The following is a 21,601-nucleotide window of genomic DNA, read 5'->3' as shown; positions in this document are numbered from 1 at the left end:
GCTTACTTTACCTACTTACTTTCCCCTCTAAACTTCCCTTGCTTACTTTACCTACTTACTTTCCCCTCTAAACTTCCCTTGCTTACTTTACCTACTTACTTTCCCCTCTAAACTTCCCTTGCTTACTTTACCTACTTACTTTCCCCTCTAAACTTCCCTTGCTTACTTTACCTACTTACTTTCCCCTCTAAACTTCCCTTGCTTACTTTACCTACTTACTTTCCCCTCTAAACTTCCCTTGCTTACTTTACCTACTTACTTTCCCCTCTGAACTTCCCTTGCTTACTTTACCTACTTATTTTCCCCTCTAAACTTCCCTTGCTTACTTTACCTACTTACTTTCCCCTCTGAACTTCCCTTGCTTACTTCACCTTCTTACTTTACCCTCTTGACTTCTCCCTTCTTAATTCCACCTCCTTCCTCTCTCTTTATTACTACCCCTCCTTACTTCCCCTTTATTACTTTCCCTTGCTTACTTCACCTTCTTACTTTACCCTCTTGACTTCCCCGTTATTACTTCCCCTCCTTACTTCCCCTTTATTACTTCCCCTCCTTACTTCCCTTTTTTTCCCTTCTTGCTTCCCCGTTATTAATTTCACTCCTTACTTCCCTTTTTTTACTTACCCTCCTTACTTTCCTTCTAATTTCCCCTCCTTTCTTCCCCGACGAACTCCCCCCCACCCCCCAATTATTTCCTTGCTGCAGACTACGTTAAAAAGAATGTCTCCGTCTCATTTCAGAGTTTTTCTTCTATTCAAATCACTAAACATATTTAGGCTAAATATTTTAGGGCGGGAAAAAGATCATTATTAGTCTTGAAAATAAATGCGTCGAGAAATGTGTAAGGAAAAAAGAAAAACAAAATTAAGAATCAAAATATAGAAAAAAAGACAAAAAAAAAGGATTGAAAAAATGCAGAATTGAGAAGTATAAAGTGGGATAGAAAAACTTGGAAGAAGATGACAAATGAAGACGAGAGAGAAAGGGACAGATATAAATGAGCAAAAGAATGAAAAAAAATTAACAGAATCAAAAATACAAGAAAATGAAATGTTACATACAGTCAAAATTGGTATGAGATGGCATTTTTAATTAGAAATATGATTGTTGATTTTGTAATTTATAGCGGTATGAACTTTTTGGAGAAAGCACATTTCCAGAATTAGAAATGTTACAAATTATAAAATGTTTAGCTACAATTAATGGGAATCGGAAACCCTTTTAATATTTGGATTCGAAGGTTAAATGTGATTTTGTGAGAGAGAAAGAGACAAGATTGTTATTGCAGGGAAGCATACATTTTAGAAAGCTTTCTCCGATCTTATGAAAGAATAAATTCCGTGCAGTCGTCTTATCATTTGTGGGTAAAATATTTTAAAAAACGACTCTATTCCACGAATCTAATGATTATGATAGTGTAATAATAAAAAACTTTTAAACTTTCATGCAAATTTTTTTTAAAATGAAATTACATTTACAAGTTTACGTTTTAGATCACAAAATATTCCTAAAATTGCTCCTCTTCGAACAATAAATACACTCGTAAAAAAGTTTATTTTTAAATCAATTAAATAAATTTTCTATGAAAAATATTTCTTTGCTCTCATTTGAGGTAAGCAAATGTCGTCTTAGATTAAAGGAGAATTTGAAATTCTAGTAAATTATTGATTTATATGATCATTTGAATCCAATATGATGTGGGACGGATAAACATGATCTAGTCTCTTTCATTTATACGGGGAGGGGTTAGTTGCGCCTCTGCCTGATTCACATTATATAAATCTCTTTTCAAGGTTTATTGTCTTTTTATAAATTTTAATTAGAATCACTTCCTTCCATTCTTCAAGAGTTAGTGTTAAAAATGTTTTTGTTTCCTACATTTTCAGACGAACAGATCGTCTTCACTGTTATTTATTGTGACGCCAGGTCTTCTGTTAACCATGCGGGGAAGTGAGCCTCCTCCTGTATTGTCTAACGAGAGTACACGACCAAACTTGTACGGCAAAGTACCAGTTTGAAAGTCTTTGCTAGATTGCCGCGAAAACATTTTAGCGCCTTTTTCCTCTTCTTTTTGAGAAACTGAAAACTGCTCCCCCTGCACAAAAATACCATTTAAAGATTGGTACTGAATATGTTTGATTTAGTTATATTAAACGGACTATATTCTTGTCAAGCTCAGCTATATTAAACGGACTATATTCTTGTCAGGCTCAGCTATATTAATTAACCGGACTATTCTTGTCAAGCTCAGCTATATTAAACGGACTATTCTTGTCAGGCTCAGCTATATTAAACGGACTATATTCTTGTCAGGCTCAGCTATATTAAACGGACTATTCTTGTCAGACTCAGCTATATTAAACGGACTAATCTTGTTAGGCTCAGCTATATTAAACGGACTATTCTTGTCAGGCTTTGCTATATTTTGCCTATATAGCCATTCTTGTCATTTCAAGTTTACCTTCATTTTTTGAAAAGAACTGTCTGATTCAAAATGGTGCCATTTAAACCTTTTTTGTCCACTAATATAGTTTATATTGTATAGAGTAGACACACCACAATTTAAGCTAGTAAATTTTTCAAGCGAAAATCATGCGATATCTCATTCCTTCTTAATTAAACATTTTAAAGTATACCGTGGTGAATCTGAAATGAAGGAACACTTGAAATGACGTTTATAGTTAATTAGGTGTTTCATTTTATAGAAAGACTTTTAATAGAAAGAAATATCAAAGAAAGATGTCTATGAAATTTCCTATGTCCATCAATGAACAATCTTTAGAAATGTCCCAACAGCATAATTACTATTCCTATATGTTTGTATGATAAAATAAAAATATATTTCCAAATTTAACCTGGTTACTAACAATACTGCTGTTCCGTACTAAACTCTCTCTCGGAGTTAGTCTTCCTTTAGGCTGTAGGTTGACCGTGCTTAGCTTGCGTCCAGTAGGAGATCTAAAAACAACTCCAAATCATCTTTTTAATATTGTTTTAAATTATTTAAATTTTTTTTATAAATTATTAATTTATTAAAAATTTCTATTTTCATTAATCTTGTGGTGATTTTTGCCTCTTTCGTTCTCTATTTAACACCAAATCATCTTTAAACTTTAAAGTAGAGACTTCATAAAAGTCTATGAAAGGAGTTGAGTCTTTGCCACTAACTCAAATTGTATAATCCCTATATCTATACAACCTGTTGGTGTAAACCTTTGATATTTCAAACTTAGATTATTTCATTTAACAGACTTCATAGTTTATTTTTAAAAAAGTCGTCTTCTATCATATCTAAAAGACTATTTATTTATCGATTAATTTTTTCAGAGAACTTTAGATGATGATTTACCTTTTTTCTACAATCTGATTTTCAGTTAACATCTTCAGCCCACTTTCGTATTCTTCAGGGCTAAATAAATCTTGTTAAATTCCATGTTTTTAAATGGACCTCTCTCTGTAAATTGAAATAAACTCTCATCTAAAGAGGTGCATGCCCCTGAATTCTATCTCATCAAGAAGAAAAGCGAAAATCAGAAAATCTGAAGACGCTTTACATGGAAATCACGATTAAAAAATATCGATTTTCAAGGAAAAGATGATCATCAAGGGGAATATAATTAAAATTTAAAGTGACCGTTCACTTATTTGGGTAATTTCAGGGTAAAGTAAAGCTTATTAGCTATTGATTAGTATTGGTCTTACTTTTCAAAGATAACTGTGTCCGGAGAAAAAGCCGATTTTTCGTTCAGAATGCGAGCACAAAGGGACGGAGACTAATACCAATCAACAGCTAAAAGACTGTTTAGTTTACCATAAAATTACCCAAGTAAGTGAACGGCCCCTTTAACGAAGACTCATCTTTTCTAGATATCTTGATTTATCATCAAAACATCAAAACCTAAAACTCTTTAAATGACACGTTATAAATGTTGAATATGCAATGGTCTCTAAAGTTTGCAAGCTTTCTCACAAAAATGTATGGCAATTTTGTCTTTTGCTTTTTACAAAACTAAAGCTTTGTAGTTCTACAATGTACATGTTTAGGGCTACAAAAAAAGTGGGAGTGAGTGCGGTAAAATCAAAGCCCAAGGCGCTGTGACACTTTAAAGTCGAACCTGTTTTGAAAATTGAAGAAACTTTTCATTGCAGGCTGGATGGATGTATATCTTTGATGTCTTATCCTTTTTGGTTGTATAATCCTGCACGATGATTGTTTTTATCCGAACCCTTGCAGCCTGCTTGAAATATTCTTAACCCTATCCTGGTTTGATTTTTTTTTCTAATATAGATTTGTTGGGACCAGCTGTACCCTGGCCCATGGAATAAAGTTTATTCTCACAAAATATATGCTCAATTTGAAGGTTGGAAAAGTAAAGAAGTTTGAGAGTTCTATTTTTTTGGTTTTAAGTCACAAAGAAAAAAAACATACCCCCCCCCCCTCCCATCGGGATAAAGTTAATCGAAAATAAGTTCCGTTCAATACAGGGTGTCCCAGAAAAAACTGTGCAGTAGAGGTATTAGTAACTGAGGAAACAATTTTCGTTCAATTTTTTACGATCAAGGTGTCATTTTTTTCTGGGACATCTTATATTTTGTAAATATTTGACAATAAATGAGATCAAGACATCTAGTCATCTATTTGTAAACAAACTGAGTACACAGTCCATGAGATAAACAGAAAAGAATAAAAATGATGTTAAAGACAAACAATGAAGTGCACCATTTGTCAACAAAATATTAAATCAAACAATTTAATCATTTTTTTTTTTTCAATTTTAGAAGAAGCTATGTACTTATTTTAACTAGGTTTTCAAAGCTTATCTGCAAAATACATATGTCTTTTTTTTAATCAAATTAACCTTTCAATTTAAAAGGTCAGACCCCCCCCCCCTATTGATTACCAGGAATGATTATGATATTTATTACATTGCTTAATGTTTTAACCTCTTATAGTTTTAAGGGCTTTAAATCAGTTTTTCTAAACCGTGAGACAACATATTTCAAAATCAGGACTTAGTTATATAACTTACTCAGACAGTGGAGCGAAAATTACTAAGTTATAATCTTTACATTTTCCCAGGTTCTTTACTTGTTTTTCCTTGATTCGTTCGCCAAGAATATATATTTCTTCCTTTAGTCTTTGCTATTTTCTAGAATCTTTCTTTTATGAACCTTACTTTTCCTTTATTCTTTACTTTTTCATAAAATCTATTTTTCATCCTTTAATGATTACTTTTTTCTTGAACATTTAGTTTTCCTAAATTCTTTACTTTTTCCTAGACTCTTGTTTCGCTACTTAGCGATTTCCCTAAAGACCNTTTTTCCTTGATTCTTCCCTTTCGCCTAGAGTCTTTATTTTTTCCTGGATTCTTTACTTTTTCATAAAATTTAAATTCAATCCTATATCTTTACTTTTTCCTATGGTTTTTACTTCTTACTAGATTCTTTACGTTTTCATAGAATCTATATTTCTTCCAATTGTCTTTACTTTTCCTAGAATCTATATTTCTTCCAAAAATCTTAAATTTTTTCTACATTAATAATTTTTTCCTAGAATCTTTACTTTTCCTAGATTCTTTACTTTTTCCTAGTATCTATATTTCATCCTATGATCTTCTCTTTCTTCATAGAATCCATATTTCTTCCAATTGTCTTTACTTTTGCCTAAAATCCATATTTCTTCCATCAATCTTTACTTTTTCCTAGTATCCATATTTCTTCAACAATCTTACTTTTTCCTGAAATCCATATTTATTCAAATAGTCTTTACTTTCTTCATAGAATCCATATTTTTCCTAAAATCTTACTTTTTCCTAGAATCCATATTTCTTCAAACAATCTTACTTTTTCCTGAAATCCATATTTATTCCCATAGTCTTTACTTTCTTCCTAGAATCCATATTTCTTTCGATAATCTTACTTTCTTCCTAGAATCCATATTTCTTCCAATAGTCTTTACTTTCTTCCTAGAATCCATATTTTTTCCTAAAATCTTTACTTTTCCTCTTTTTTACTTTTTCATAAAATCTATATTTCTTCAAATAATCTTTACTATTCCTTTTCGTTTTGAACAATAAACATTTTTTACTCTATTTGATTTTAGATCCAACCCGCCTAAAGTCCTACTTATTGGGACTTTGAAGGCTCAAAATATTAAACGTGTACAATGTACAATTTACACCATACACAGTACAGTATAGTAAAGGGTAACTGATGGGTACAATAATGAAATTCGGATAAAGAAACTGAACACTCGTCACTAATATTAATTTCCAAATCCATATATCTTTGAAGTTAAATTGTCGTAAAATAAAGATATTTCAAACCATAAATTCTGTTAGATGAAATAGTTTTAAAAATCAATGGCTACACCACCAGGTTGTAAAAGATATAGGGATTATAAAATATTAAAAATTATAAAATTATAGTTTGTGGTGAGTAATGAGTTCCTTTAAATGATGTAAATTACCTAGAAAGTAGCCTAAATACAAAATCTGCTTGTGTTTGTGAAGGAGATCTGTCTAATCGGGTGTGCCTAAAATATGTATTTCTGTAGCAAAACTTGGGGCCTAGTATAATATAAATACGGTGACATTTGTTCACATAATAACTACACAAATCCTGTAATGCGATTAACCCATTCCATGTTGGTAGATATACATAACTTCGTTATACCTATAAAATGTGATTTAATGTGGTATAGTAACCGCTCATAACTTGTAATTACGCTGTAAATACTCCAAATCTAATATGAACTACGAAATATAGATTAGTTGATTGTGACTCGGCTTTTGATTGAGTTTTCTAAAGCAAATTAAGCTTGAAACAAAGCTTGCTTTGGTTCTCGTTGAAACATACGAACGTAGATCTTGCCTTTATAATTGGCAATTGGCTTGAAAGATAGCTTGGGATCTCTTTGAATTATACGATTAGAGATTTGGGCAATGTGTCCTTTAGAATCGGAGAATTAGTCCTGGTTGATTTTTGGTAACGAATAGACCTGGATAGATACGTCTCTAGTAAAATGTTATGGAGTAGGCATTGACTACATTTCTTGATGGATTAGATACAGATGTTGGATGCAATCAGTTTAAATTGGTTTGCTTTTCAGTTGTTATATTTGCCTATATTTTCATAGAACATCTGCCCTTATTTTATAAACATTTTCCTTTCTTTGATTGTATGTCAAATTTTGACTCTGACAGAAGAAATATGCAAGAAAACGATCATCCAAAAACGATCCAAAAATGCTGCAAAACGAACGTGCTGTAATGCTAGTTTTTGGACTGTTTTTCCAATTTCATTGTTTTTAGGATAAAGGCATTGCAAAGTTATTAAAAGCAAATTTTACCATAATACAGTTTTGAAATCTTGAAACTTATATTGATTTTTTTTTCTAAGATCAATACAAGACGACTAACAACACTAGATGCAGTGCATAACATTAAAAATTATTGCTTCTTGATAATATGTTAATTACAGGTCGTATTTTTTAAGGTCAGAGCCGGGAACTCTTAAATCGTGGATATCAAGATCAAGCATTGATCTCGATATCTTGTTAATCTACAGACTAATTTAATCTTTATTCAATGTCCCGTAACGAGTGTTGAAAACGAACAGCAATCCAGAAGCCAACTATTATTTTGCGTTTAACTAATCAGAGATCAGAGATAATGCGGATTTACAAAATCAAGGGATAAAGCAGATTCTGCGTAAAAGCATTTCTATGAAGCAATTCAATCAAAAAAAAACTTAAAATATCTAGACTGTAATCTGAATCATAGCACTCTATTGCAGTTGCTTAAAGTTAAAATAAAATGTTCTATTTTTGTTTTAAGGTAAGGTAGATTATAAAAAAATCCATTATTTTTACCTTGTTTGCTGTAAAGAAATGGACTCTTTCCTAGAATTAGAAGGAGTTTCAGATTGAAAACTAATACTAGGGAATAAGGGCAGGGATATCACAGGTTTTATTCTTGAATTAGCTGATCTCAGAGCACTAGTCGTAGAACTATCCAAGACCTAAAACATTTCAGACAAAAAAAATATCCTTTCAGCAGTTTAAGTTTGTTACATACGTAACGGCTAAACCGATGGAGCCCAACTTTTTATAGAACCTTAACATCAGCAGGACACAATAGGTGGTTAATGTGCGAAGAGACAATACCCAAATTTAATTTGTAAAAAAAAAATTTTGATGTAGATTTTTTAAATTTTCTAATGAAGTCATATTTCTATTGTAAACAAAGATAATTCCAAAATATTAATATTTCTTTTTTTTGTTATTTTTTTTGCATTTTTAATAAAAACTAAGTTTTTAAAGATAAGTTTACAACATTATCTAAGCAACATGTAAGGCTCAGTTTCATTTGCCATAATACTTTTTCCATAAATACTCTTGCCATAAATACTTTTGCCATAATTACATTGGCCATAATACATTTGCCATAAGTAACACTCGCCATAAATTATACTTGCCAAAAGCTACACTTGCTATTATGGTTACACTTGCCATAATCTTTACACTTGCCATAATTGTTAAACTTGATATAATTACAGTTGATATATATAATTACACTTGCCATAATTAAAATTAAATTTGGTTAGAATTAACAAGCATATATATATATTCTTTATTATTACAAATTAAATACAAATAACAAATCTAATTCAGAGACAGTTCGAATTGTGGTTCGAATTCTAGCTGAGCACATTTTAACCGAACATTTTCAATATTTCGACTCTGGAAACGAGGTATTGGCTACATAGGTGTAGATGTTGCTGTCTCGAACCATTGGTTTACTATTTTTTTGTCTCAAAGGCCACCAAAGGGTCCTCCATTGTGAGATAATATGGAGCTGAACTTGTGTCAACTGTTCTGTTATAAAACAATGAGAAAACTAAAGTTGGGAATTTTCATTGGAAAATTTCCCGCATTTGCAATAAAAAAAGACAGATTTTAATCTTTTTAGAAATTAGAAAATTATGACAAAAGTAATTATAGTAGGTGTAATTATGGCAAGTGTAACTTATGGCAAAGGTATTATGGCAAGTGTAACTTATGGCAAAGGTATTATGGCAAGTGTAATTATGGCAAAGGTATTATGGCAAAGGTATTATGGCAAGTGTAATTATGGCAAGTGTAATTATGGCAAATGAAACTGAGCCACATGCAATGAGCAGGATAACTTCTATTTTATAAATTTAATAGTATTGAATTTTGTTAATATCACTTTTTTCTCTGCTACATTAATCTTCAAGTCACTTTTTAGATAGAAAAATAAGAACATTTTTAATCAAACGAAAGTTTAATTAATTAATCATTAAAACTCAATTAATTACTACTTTTAACTAAATAACATCATTTAGAAACGTTAGAATTTTACTATTTTTATTAGGAAATAAGTTTTTGCCAAAACTTAAATTTTCTAACCCCAATATCTTTGTAACCCGATAAAATTTGTTAAACTATTTATAATCTTTAAAAAAAAATATAGGGATTAGAAAATTTGAGTTTGTGGCAAAGACTTAACTTCAAATTTTTCTGAAATGGGCAATGTTTACATGATTGTAAACACTAAATGAATGGTGAAATGGAAACGCCTCAACACGGAAACGACTCAACACGGAAACGGATCAAAAATTATTTTTGAGGCATTTCCGTTTTTTTTTAGAAATTCGAGGAAATCCCTTAAAAGTTCAGAATTGTTGAGGGATTTCCGAATATTTTGTATCCGTTTCCCAATATTTAGAGTTGAATGGTTTCCTCTTTTTTTTGATCAATTTCCTCATATTTTTCTAAATGAATGTGTTTTCGTTTGAAAAATTAAACTTTTTCCAATTTCAACAACCTTTTCAAATATACTTTGCAACTAGCTTGGGAACCTAGGTTTAACCTTTACTACCTTGCTTTAAAAAAATAATTTAGGCAAATCAGTCGAAGGGTTCATGAGATATAATTGGATATGCAAACAACCAGACAGACAACCCGAGATTACTACTTTATATATATATATATGTAGTAATGTACTGTAATGTCGAAATTTCCTTACCTTTAGTCTAAAGCCAGTATCTGATGTCTCAACATCACTTTTATCTACGCTGCCGTTTTCAAGTTCATCACTAAATTCAAATCTAATCAAATTTTTCTATCTTTTTAATCAAATGACGACTATTTCTTCACCTTGAGGAATCACTGATGTCTGATATCTTTTTTTTTTCTTCCTCATTGTCATCTTGCTTCAGATCATCAGCATAATCTTCACCACCTTGACCTACATCAGATTGATCTACATCAGCATGATCTTCATCACTGGATTCATCTTCTTCATCAAAGATATCTTCCTCCTCCTCTATTATCTGCTGCAAACTATTCCTAAAAATAACTGAATATTGAAAATCAACAAAAACAAATTATAAATCGTAACTTTATGCCTCAAACGGGGGGGGGGGGGAGATTTCCTGCAGAGAACAAGGAAAGGAAATTTTACAGGTCGAAATAGTGACAAATGATAACAATAAATATTTTTTCCCTACAAAATTTTAATTTTAAGATTTGATTTTTTCCTTTTTTTATTAAGAAATGTTTTCAAGAAGTGATCGATACAAATCGATTTAACACATCAAAGTTTTTTGAAGAAAAAATTTAAATCTGGCAAGAAATAGTTTTGAAATTAATACCTGGGATCACTGTTAGTTTGGCTGTCACTGGAGGGAAGATATTGGTCAGGGAACACTTCGTAGAGTTCATTCAACTCTTTTAGATCTATACTTACTACATCATCTTCAAACTAGTAGCTAAAGTGATTAGCTTTCAGCCTATACCCCCTTTCATTTTTCCTTTACAGTCCCTTTAAGCAAAGAAGACAAAAGTTTCTTTAAAGGGAATTAAGAAATTTAACTCTTACAAATAATTATACACCGTAAAAACGTCTCAGTGGTTTAAAATACATCCTAAAATTTGTCTCTGTGATATACTGCGTCTGCCAGCACTCTTAAGGTTCAAAATTGTAACATTGCCAATTTCTAGTCAGTCTTTTTATTAATGATAATTAATACATGTTCTTTAAGCATAAATGCTTGCTGTCAAAGTCTACTACAGTCAACAAGAATGGGCTTGCACCCTTTGCTAATTGTGGATGTCAAAGTCTACCACAGTCAACAAGAATATGTGTACATCTTTTGGTATATGGTGTATGTCAAAGTCTACCACAGTCAACAAGAATAGATGTACATTCTTTGCTATAATAGTGGATTTCAAAGTCTACTACAGTCAACAAGAATAGGTGTGCATCCTTTGCTATAATAGTGGATGTCAAAGTCTTCCACAGTCAACAAGAATAGGTGTACATCCTTTGCTATAATAGTGGATGTCAAAGTATACCACAGTCAACAAGAATAGGTGTACATCCTTTGCTATAATAGTGGATGTCAAAGTATACCACAGTCAACAAGAATGGGTGTACATCCTTTGCTATAATAGTGGATGTCAAAGTCTATTACAGTCAACAAGAATGGATGTACATTCCTTGCTATAATAGTGGATGTCAACGTCCACCAACAGTCAACAAGAATAGGTGTACATTCTTTGCTATAATAGTGGATGTCAAAGTCTACCACAGTCAACAAGAATAGGTGTACATTCTTTGCTATAATAGTGGATGTCAACGTCTATCAACAGTCAACAAGAATGGATGTACATTCTTTGCTATAATAGTGGATGTCAAAGTCTACCACAGCCAACAAGAATAGGTGTACATTCTTTGCTATAATAGTGGATGTCAACGTCTATCAACAGTCAACAAGAATGGATGTACATTCCTTGCTATAATAGTGGATGTCAAAGTCTACCACAGTCAACAAGAATGGATGTACATTCTTTGCTATAATAGTGGATGTCAAAGTCTACCACAGTCAACAAGAATGGATGTAAATTCTTTGCTATAATTGTGTATGTCAAAGTCTACCACAGTCAACAAGAATAGGTGTACATCCTTTGCTATAATTGTGGATGTTAAAGTATACCACAGTCAACAAGAATGGATGTACATTCTTTGCTATAATAGTGGATTTCAAAGTCTACTACAGTCAACAAGAATAGGTGTGCATCCTTTGCTATAATAGTGGATGTCAAAGTCTACCACAGTCAACAAGAATAGGTGTACATCTAGGTGTACATCCTTTGCTATAATAGTGGATGTCAAAGTCTATTACAGTCAACAAGAATGGATGTACATTCTTTGACATCCACCATTCTGAGTCAACAAGATTGGTTGTACACCCTTTGCTATAATGGTATATTTCAAAGTCTACTACAGTCAACAATAATGGTTGTACATCCTTTGCTAATGGTATATGTCAAAGTCTACTACAGTCAACAAGAATGGGGTTGTATCCTTTGGTATAATGGTATATGTCAAAGTCTACTACAGTCAACAAGAATGGTTGTACACCATTTGCCAATGGTGGATGTCAAGTTTACTAACAAATCGAGTAAATGGCTGGAAACGTCTATGTGCAGTAAGAATGTATTTGAATCGTTATGTGCTGACTTGTTCTAAATAATTGCTTATGTGTATACATTTGATTCTTTCTAAATCTGATATTTTACTGAATTAACATGTTTTATGTACTTCTGATATTGTTTTGATTTTAAAAAAGCTGATTACAGAAACAGAATGAAATTAGAAAATGAATCGTTAGAACTCTTTTCTAAAATTGTTCGTTTGTTTGGTTTTTTATAGTATCTACACCAATTTATATCAATTTATATTTGTATGTGAAAATAAATCTCAATAATAATAATAATAATGATAAATATTCCCTAAAGCAAAGAGTAGAACCAGGGAAAATGAGTAGGCTGGTATAACAAAGAAGGATATCCAATCTGCCCCTAGCGGGTCTGTACAAACATCTAAAATCAATTAATTAATTAATCAATTAATATTGCAATCAATAGATCACCTGCACAGTTGAAAGAGTCAATTAATTAAAAGGTTTATATTGCTCTGTTTATCACTGAAGTAAATCGTCAATTATTGACGATTTTGAATTGTTAATCAATAAGACGATTTATATATTTATTAATGAATTGAATTTAACATTTGATTTATTAATAAAAAACTAATTTATTAATTGATAAATTGATTTATTGATTTATTAATTTATAAATTGATTTATTAATGATTTTTTAATTGATAAATTGATTTGTTAATTGATATAATGATATACAAATTGATAAATTGATTTTTTAATTGAAAATTAATTTGTTAATTGAAAATCCAATTTGTTAATTGAAAAATTAATTTCATAGTTACTGAAAAAAAAGATTATTTGATTAAATAATTCATTAATCATTAAATAGATTATTTAATTGGTAATTGATCAATTGATATTTTTACTCACGGATTGATTGATTTATTGATAAACCAAATAATTTACTAATAAATCGAGATACAAGATAATGAATGTATCTGCATACATACAAAGCAATGAGATTGGCATGAGGGAGAGTAAAGTAATCTATGGGAGAGCAACCAGAAAAGAAAATATTATGAAGGAGAGCAAAGTAATCTTTGGGAGAGCAACCAGAAAAGAAAATATTATGAAGGAGAGCAAAGTAATCTATGGGAGAGCAACCAGAAAAGAAAATATTATGAAGGAGAGCGAAGGTTAAAAAAGCATATTTTGCAGAGCAATTGCAGGGGACATTAGTTCCAAAACTAACAATTGGCCAATTTCTAACACTGAGTATTAGAAATAGGCACAAATTGAAAGACTGGGTTTTTAGGATCCCGGCCCATATCCAGAATAAAAACTATAACCAACATTTTATTGAACATGACGAGGACAACAATTCCCAATTTTAAACTTTTTAAAATGAAAATTATAAGCGGAGTTCTTTTTATATTAAATCTTTTGACCGTTTTCAAGACAATGACAGGTTTTCCATTTTCAAACATATCCTGTATTTGAAACATTGTCGCGTTTTCGAGACAAAACCTACTTTCCTGTTTTTGAGTATAATTCGCAATTCAAAACAAAACTCACTTTTATAACTTACAAAATAAATCACTGAAAACAGAAATTATCTTATGAAGACTAAATTAACTTCTGAATTATCTCTAGAATCTTTAAGTTTCCACATTTGATCTGTTAAATTAGAGAATATGGATGATTTATTTTCAAGCATTTTAAACAAACAGTTTCCTGCATTACTAGTTAAATCTTTATTGTAAGAAGTAATGATATTAATATTTTGATTTCTCAATGCTGCAATGATCTTTAAATTATAAAAGAACAGTTTGTTTATATTTTACCTTATCAAAAATCTTGTTTTGTTACGTAAGTGCGTAAATGCTTAAAAATTTACATTGATATGAATTCCGGTAATCGTCTCAAAACTCGAAAATGAAATCAAGAATCATTAAAAACCAATTCTCACACCTTACCATAAGTTTTAAATTGACATTTTTATAAATATATGGTGTAATTTTGTTCTACTCGACTTGGATTTAAAAATATATACTCTAGAAAAAGATAACTTTTCAGATCTGGCCCGTTTCTAACACTCAGTGTTAGAAATTGGCCAAGTGTTAGCTTTGGAACTAATATCCCATGAATTTTACAGAAAATTATTTGCAGAAGACCCATGTGTGCAAAAGAATGGAAGACTGTAGAAAAATAATATAAACCGAGTTAAGAAAATTTTCAGCATATTTTGAAAACTCTATTTTTATTATTATTAATTTAAAAGCATATTTTTTTATTTTCCACGATTTAAATTCATCAAAAACTACACATATCGAAATCAATAATTCAGGGGACATTAGTTCAAAAACGGGTTTATGGCTCATTTCCAAAACTGAATATAGAGTCATTGTCACGCCCGGGCACTATATTGTTTCAAAAATGAAACCAAGAATCATGAAAAACTAATTCTAATTATTAGTTTAAAATTGACATTTCTTGTATTAATATATAGTATTATCCATTGTCAATGAATATATGCTGTAGTTTTGTTCTACTAGGCTTTGATAAAAAGATATATACACTACCTTTGGCATATTTCTAACACTCACTGTTAGAAATGGATCAAATCGTGGTTTGAAATTAATGTCCCCTGAATTCAATTTCCCGTAACGTAAGACGAGTGGAAGAATCTTGTCAAACAAGATTTGAATAGAAGCGAGAATTCCTCTCAACGATGAATTGAGATTTTTCCACAAAACCGGAAATTAAATCATCTAATATTATTTGAAGGAAAAAAGTAAAGGCATATTCTTTACATATAGGGTAAATAACAGAGTTTAAGAGACTTTATGAATGCAACAAATTCTTTGGATTCCTCCATCTGATGTTTGAATATTATGTTTCGAGCATTCAATGCAATTCAAGTCACAAATGAAAATTCAGTAGGGATACATGGAATTGAGGAATTAGACTTAACAAAGCATGCTTATCTCTTAAAGGCGCTGTCAACGAATGTTTAAGTAAGCCTCCATTTAAAAAAAGGCATTACGTCTAAAATTGTATCCCTTTAAGTCACATCTGTTTTATTTCCACTAGAAATAGGACAGCCCTTCTAATTACTTGAGCTAGGAGCCCAGAGTCTAAAACTAAAGAACGAAAAGTTTTGACTTAAATTTTAAGTTCATGGTTAAATGCCACTTCTGACTTAATTTAAACCTGAACTTTAACCGTGAGGTTAAATATTTAACCCTGTGGTTAAATATTTAACTCGCCGAAATCGACGAGTTAAAATTTAAACACATGGGTTAAAATCTTGAAATTCTGCAATCCCTATTTGCCTATCATCATTCATGCAGCGGTAAGCGGCATTCAATTAATTATGATATATTTAAAATTAAAAATCATGATTTAATAAATTTCACGTTCTAGATTAATTAATGTTTGCACGTAAGCCCAAAATACGGTTGTAACTGGAAATATGTTTTGTTTTCTAGGGAAGGAGGCAGAAATGAATAAAACTATAAAATTGAATTGAACTAAAGTATTCAAAAATGCGTGTATAAAAGCAATTATCAACTGATAACACTAATTGTACGTATGATTTCAACAATGCTTCATGATTCATTCGCTTTAAATTCTTCTATCTTTCTATCTGTCTTTTTTACTTTTTAATTTTTTTATTTTCCCTTTCTATAGGGTTACCCACGAAGGATGAGACTTCAATGACGACATACAAATCAATATATAACAATATTATGCCAACTTTTATGGTTTAATTTAGCCGTTTTTCTTGAATAAAGTCTTTGATGAGTTTTTTTTTATAAGTGGAAAAAAGTTGAAAAATGTAAAACTCCGGGACGGACAAAATTCCAGACAGCTCCGTCTCTAACGTCTCATCCTGTGTGGGACAATATATATATATATAATATACGTATAATAAATATATAAATATTTTTAAAAATGTGGTGGATACATCCATCCGGTTGTCTTTATTGGTTGTTTATTTGTTTAATTTGAGCCCTTCGAAATGGGACCTCACATTGTCCATTCAAAGTTAAAAAAAATTGCCTTAAAAAGTTTTGTATTCTGAAAATGTTGACTCATGACAGAAAAAAAGGCAGAACCGATCAGGATTCAATTTTTTTTGTTGAATTTGGTGTGTTTATGACCGGTCGATTAAAAAAATATCGCCATCGAAAAACTCAACCCTAAAAATGTCTTTTGTAAGTTTATTTCTTTTATAAACATCTTCATGCTTCTTCTGTAGTCCATGTATATATAGTTGACCTATTTTATTTTCTTTATTCTTAAATCTCTCTGCTTTTCTCAGGTTTTAGCTTTAAGTATTCCCGTCAGGACATTCTTAAAGTCGCTGTTTTTTTCGTACATTGCTGGACAAAATAATTTCAATTTCAACTGGAAGCATAAACCTTCCAAAAAATGTCTTCTTCCTTATTTAATATTTACCTAGAAACTGGGCTTTCTTTTGTAAATCAAGCATTTTGATCTAAAACCATTATTTAGCTCTGATACAGTACAGTACACTACACTACAGTATAGTGCAGTACAATACAACACTTCAACACATAAATGATTTCTGAAATAAAAAGGTAAGCCATTCTTTATACTATCAGAATGTGTTATGCCGTTACGTTTTAGGAAAACTTTGGACAACGTATCAAGCTGTTAAATTGTTTTGAATGGTTTTGCAACCCGAAAGAGAGGTTGCAATATCTCATGCAAAAATGTATGATAATTTTGTCCTTTACTTCTTCAAACTAGTGCTCTTTAGTTCTAAAATGTAACTGCCTAGGGCAAAATAAAAGTATAATTAGTGAGTGACGTGAAACGTGGATTTATCGGTTCTGTCAATATTCCAGAAAGCTGTGACTTTCGTTAACAATTTGACCCATTAAACATAATTTGTTAGCCTTAATTTAAAATACTTTTTTGTTGGCATATACATTTTGAATAAAAATGTAAGACATACACAAATCCGTAAAGTAAATGATTATTAAATTAAAGACCAAAACACGTTTGATTTCAAATTGAAGCAAACGAATGCTGCTGACTCTGGTTAGTCCGGTGTGACGTAAAATCAAGGAGCAACGCTTTAAACCCAGTCTTAAAAATACTTTTCATACAAGTCTGGAATCAGGGTCTATGTGAGAATATGGCCGACTTACAAAAATTAAAAAGATAATGTTATTCTATCTGAAAATTATAAAGATATAACATTATAAAAATATACTATTATTATTCTATCTGAACATTGATCATTTCCAAATGTGGTTTTCTATAAAATTAACTTGCTGAGTTATGCAGCAGAGACAAAAAAAGAAAATTTCAATAATTTAACACTTTTCCAGACAGGAATATTACAGCATATTTTCCAGACAGGAATATTACAGCATATGTTCCAGACAGGAATATTACAACATATTCCCAATTCTCGCTCAGATATAGTTGTGAATTGGGCCCGCAACTATTTTAATGAAAATACGTCAACAGTGCCTTCAAGCTTGTTTTGATATCAACATTTTAAATTCTTTAAATTCCTTGTAGATAATTTCAATTTAAAGAAAAAGAAATCATCACTATATTGTTTCACGTGGGTTTATTAACTGTAAAGTATCATAAGAATATTAGAATAGAATAGTTGAGAGATAAGAGATCCAGGGTATAAACTGAAATGCTAGCACTGACTCAGTGTATGTACATTGTACATAATACATGTGTCTCTTATATATATATATATATATATATATATATATATATTGACCCCAGGGAAGGTTTATGGATAATCAAAATTTTAAAAATTAGATTTCAATTGAGTTTTGAAAATTCACGATTTTTTTTAGAAAATCAACAAACTTGTTTGTTTGTTTTTGTTTTATATGTATATAAAAGAGATAATTATCACAATTGAAATAGAAGATGGGCGCTAAGCGCCCTCAAAGCCTAGTGTACTAATTTTTAAGAGAGACAAATTGTGCTTTCTAAAATATTCAAAGCTCCGAAGTACAATGGTCGGTGAAATACAAAATTCAATGATTGAAAATGTAATAAAATTTAATAAAACTTATCTCGTTTGGTGCAGGAAGTGACGTTGTTTTGAGACATTTTATAGAGGGGGACATTTCGGAGATGGACATTTTATAGAGGGACATTCCATTAAAGGAAAATTTCAGAGAGGGATATTCCAGAGATGGGTATTTAAAAGAGGGGAATTGCGTAGAGATAAATTCCAGAGTAGAACATTTTATAGAGGGAAATTACAGGGACATTTTAAAGTTGGACATTTTACAGAGTGTCATTGGGGAGAGGGATATTTTAATGAGGGACAATGCCGAGTGGGACATTTTATAGAGGAACATTGCGGAGCTAGGAACATTTCAGAGAGGGACATTTTATAGAGATACCTTTCAGAGTGGGACATTCTTTGGAGGGACCTCCCAGAATAGGACATTACAGAGAGGAACATTTTTTAGAGGAAGATTCCAGGGACATTTTAAAGTGGGACATTTTATTGAGGAGACGGACATTTTTTAGAAGGACAGTGCGGAGTGGGACATTTTAAAGACGGACCTTGCGGAAAAAAACATTTTGTAGAGGGACATTTTAAAGAGGGATATTCCAGAGAGTGACATTCTATAGAGGGATCTCCCGTAAAGGGACATTCCAGAGAGGGACATTCCAAAAACGGACATTTCTAACAGGAACATTCCATTCCAGAGAAGAACACTTTATAGAGGGACATTCCAGAGAGAGACATTTTATAAAGGGACATTTCATAGAGGAACATTTTAAAGAGGGACATTGTGGAGAGGTACATTGTGGAGAGGGACATTCTGAATAGGGATATTTTATAGAGGAGAATTTCGGAGAGGGACATTCCGGGGAGGGACATTCCGAAGAGGGAAAACTAATACAGGGACATTCCAAAAAAGGACATTTTAGAGAGGGACGTTTCTGAGAGATTTAATTGATATCGATTTAATGGACAAGAAATAGACATTTCATAGATTCCAAATAGTTATTGTCGGAAAAAATGTTAGAAATATTTAGCAAGATTTAAGAATTATAAATTGAACTAGTCCTTAATGTATGTAATGTCCAATGTATGTATGTAATGCCCGATCTATGATATGTCCTATGTATGTAATGTCCAATGCATTTATTGTCCGATCTATGATATGTCCTATGTATGTAATGTCCAATGTATGTAATGCCCGATCTATGATATGCCCTATGTAATATGTATGTAATGTCCAATGAATTTAATGTCCGATCTATGATATGTCCTATGTATGTAATGTCCAATGTATTTAATGCCCGATCTATGTATGTAATGTCCAATGTATTTAATGCCCGATCTATGATATGTCCTATGTATGTAATTTCCAATGTATTTAATGCCCGATCTATGATATGTCCTATGTATGTAATTTCCAATGTATTTAATGTCCGATCTATGATATGTCCTATGTATGTAATGTCCAATGTATGTAATGCTCTTTTTTGACCAAATTCTATTAAATCAGAGGGGTTAAGCAGAAAGCTGAGTGTTTCAATATAAGTTCATCTCTCATTAGAGCCGGGGCGGGAAGATATGAAAAGTTTATTATTTGTAGCTGCTGGACGGATTAAAATCTGTAAGTTTTTAATAGTCTTTGATTTTTCATATCCTTTCCTGATTTCTTTGGAGTCAGGAGTTGGAGTCAGATACGCTGGCTACTCAAAAACTTCCTTTCTAGAAGCCGCTCTCAAAGCTTTTTCAATGGCAATCTTCTTATCTCTCTTGCAGTTGAAACTATCGCGCATGGGGCATGTACATTAGATAGATAGATAGATAGATAGATAGATAGATAGATAGATAGATAGATAGATAGATAGATAGATAGATAGATAGATAGATAGATAGATAGATAGACGGATGGATAGATAGATAGATAGAATATTGAATTCTTGTTAAAGAAATGACGATACTGTCACTTCAATTCAATGGATTATATTTACAATGTATATTGATATTGATGTGTATTGTGTACCTGCATATATGTACAATGTAGGTGTACAATGTACGTGAATCTATTTCATATTGGTTACACTGTACAAATGTTAAACTCCAGAACATGATGAAACTTTTCTGATAATCCGACGAATGGGCCACATGCCACATCATAGAACAGATATATTGAAGCCAAGATTTGCCCTAGAAAAAAGGCAATGAACAAGACGAATCTCTATATCAATGAATATATTTGGCTTGTACGTGTATGTTTGAATCTAATAAACGTCAAAACCACTGAATCAATTGTAGTGGCAACTCACATGATCCCAGGTTTGATTTCAAGTTTTTGCTAAGAAAAACAATTGATTTTTAAAATTTAGATTTTAAACATCTAAAAACATCTAAAAGCTAAATTCGTCAACGTAAAAAGGTCCCTAAAAGCCTAATGCACTATAATATAAATACTTTGAGGCATAAATCTATTAGGATTTCACCTACTACTTCTTTAAACCTAAAAACAGAACCAGTTATTCACAGTATTAGATATCTATATCTAGTAATACATTTTTCTGAGAAAATTGGATAAAGTGAGTTAAAAGGCCAAGATGTGAAATCTCTCTGAGCTCAATAATATTTTCCTGCACTATCCCTTAAAACCAATATTTTTCTTAGCATATTCCTTAAAACCATTATTTCCCTGAACAGTTCTTTAAAACCGATATTTCCCTAAACGGTTCCTATATACCAATATTTCCCCAAACAATTCCTTTAAACCAATATTTCCCTGAGCAGTTCCTTTAAACCGATATTTCCTGAACAGTCCCTTTAAACCAATATTTCCCTGAACAGTCCCTTTAAACCAATATTTCCCTGAACAGTCCCTTTAAACCAATATTTCCCTGAACAGTTCCTTAAAACCGATATTTCCCTGAACAGTCCCTTTAAACCGATATTTCCCTGAATAGTCCCTTTAAACCATGATTTTCATGAATAGTTCCTTGAAACCAATATTTCCCTGAATAGTCCCTTTAACCCAATATTTCCCTTATTATTCCCTTTAAACCAATATTTCCCTGAATAGTCCCTTTAAACCAATATATCCCTGAATAGTCCCTT

At 31.4% G+C, this 21,601-nt stretch overlaps 1 protein-coding gene across 1 annotated transcript; it reads right to left on the bottom strand.

Moving 5' to 3' along the window:
- Window positions 1-1,777: 1,777 nt before the first annotated feature.
- Window positions 1,778-12,253, bottom strand: LOC111697893 (uncharacterized). The gene is made up of 9 exons (XM_023468028.1): window positions 12,245-12,253; window positions 10,681-10,790; window positions 10,184-10,375; window positions 10,053-10,122; window positions 7,874-8,022; window positions 6,470-6,535; window positions 3,350-3,409; window positions 2,856-2,958; window positions 1,778-2,095 (listed from the first exon to the last, which is right to left on the bottom strand). Exons 1-9 carry the CDS (start codon window positions 12,251-12,253, stop codon window positions 1,883-1,885), a joined length of 972 nt encoding a protein of 323 aa, XP_023323796.1. The 3' UTR covers window positions 1,778-1,882.
- Window positions 12,254-21,601: the final 9,348 nt, after the last annotated feature.

Source organism: Eurytemora carolleeae, unplaced genomic scaffold (genome assembly GCF_000591075.1).
Source record: "Eurytemora carolleeae unplaced genomic scaffold, Eaff_2.0 scaffold288, whole genome shotgun sequence".
Classification (NCBI taxonomy): Eukaryota; Metazoa; Arthropoda; class Copepoda; order Calanoida; family Temoridae; genus Eurytemora; species Eurytemora carolleeae.
This window is presented reverse-complemented; position numbering and strand designations above follow the sequence as displayed.

Excerpts from the sequence above, each read along its gene's own strand:
- LOC111697893 (XM_023468028.1), bottom strand. Across the intron at positions 10,376-10,680 it reads CAAACTAACAGTGATCCCAG|GAATAGTTTGCAGCAGATAA; the intron begins GTATTAATTTCA and ends AGTTATTTTTAG. Across the intron at positions 6,536-7,873 it reads ATTTCTTTACAGCAAACAAG|GCACACCCGATTAGACAGAT; the intron begins GTAAAAATAATG and ends TACATATTTTAG.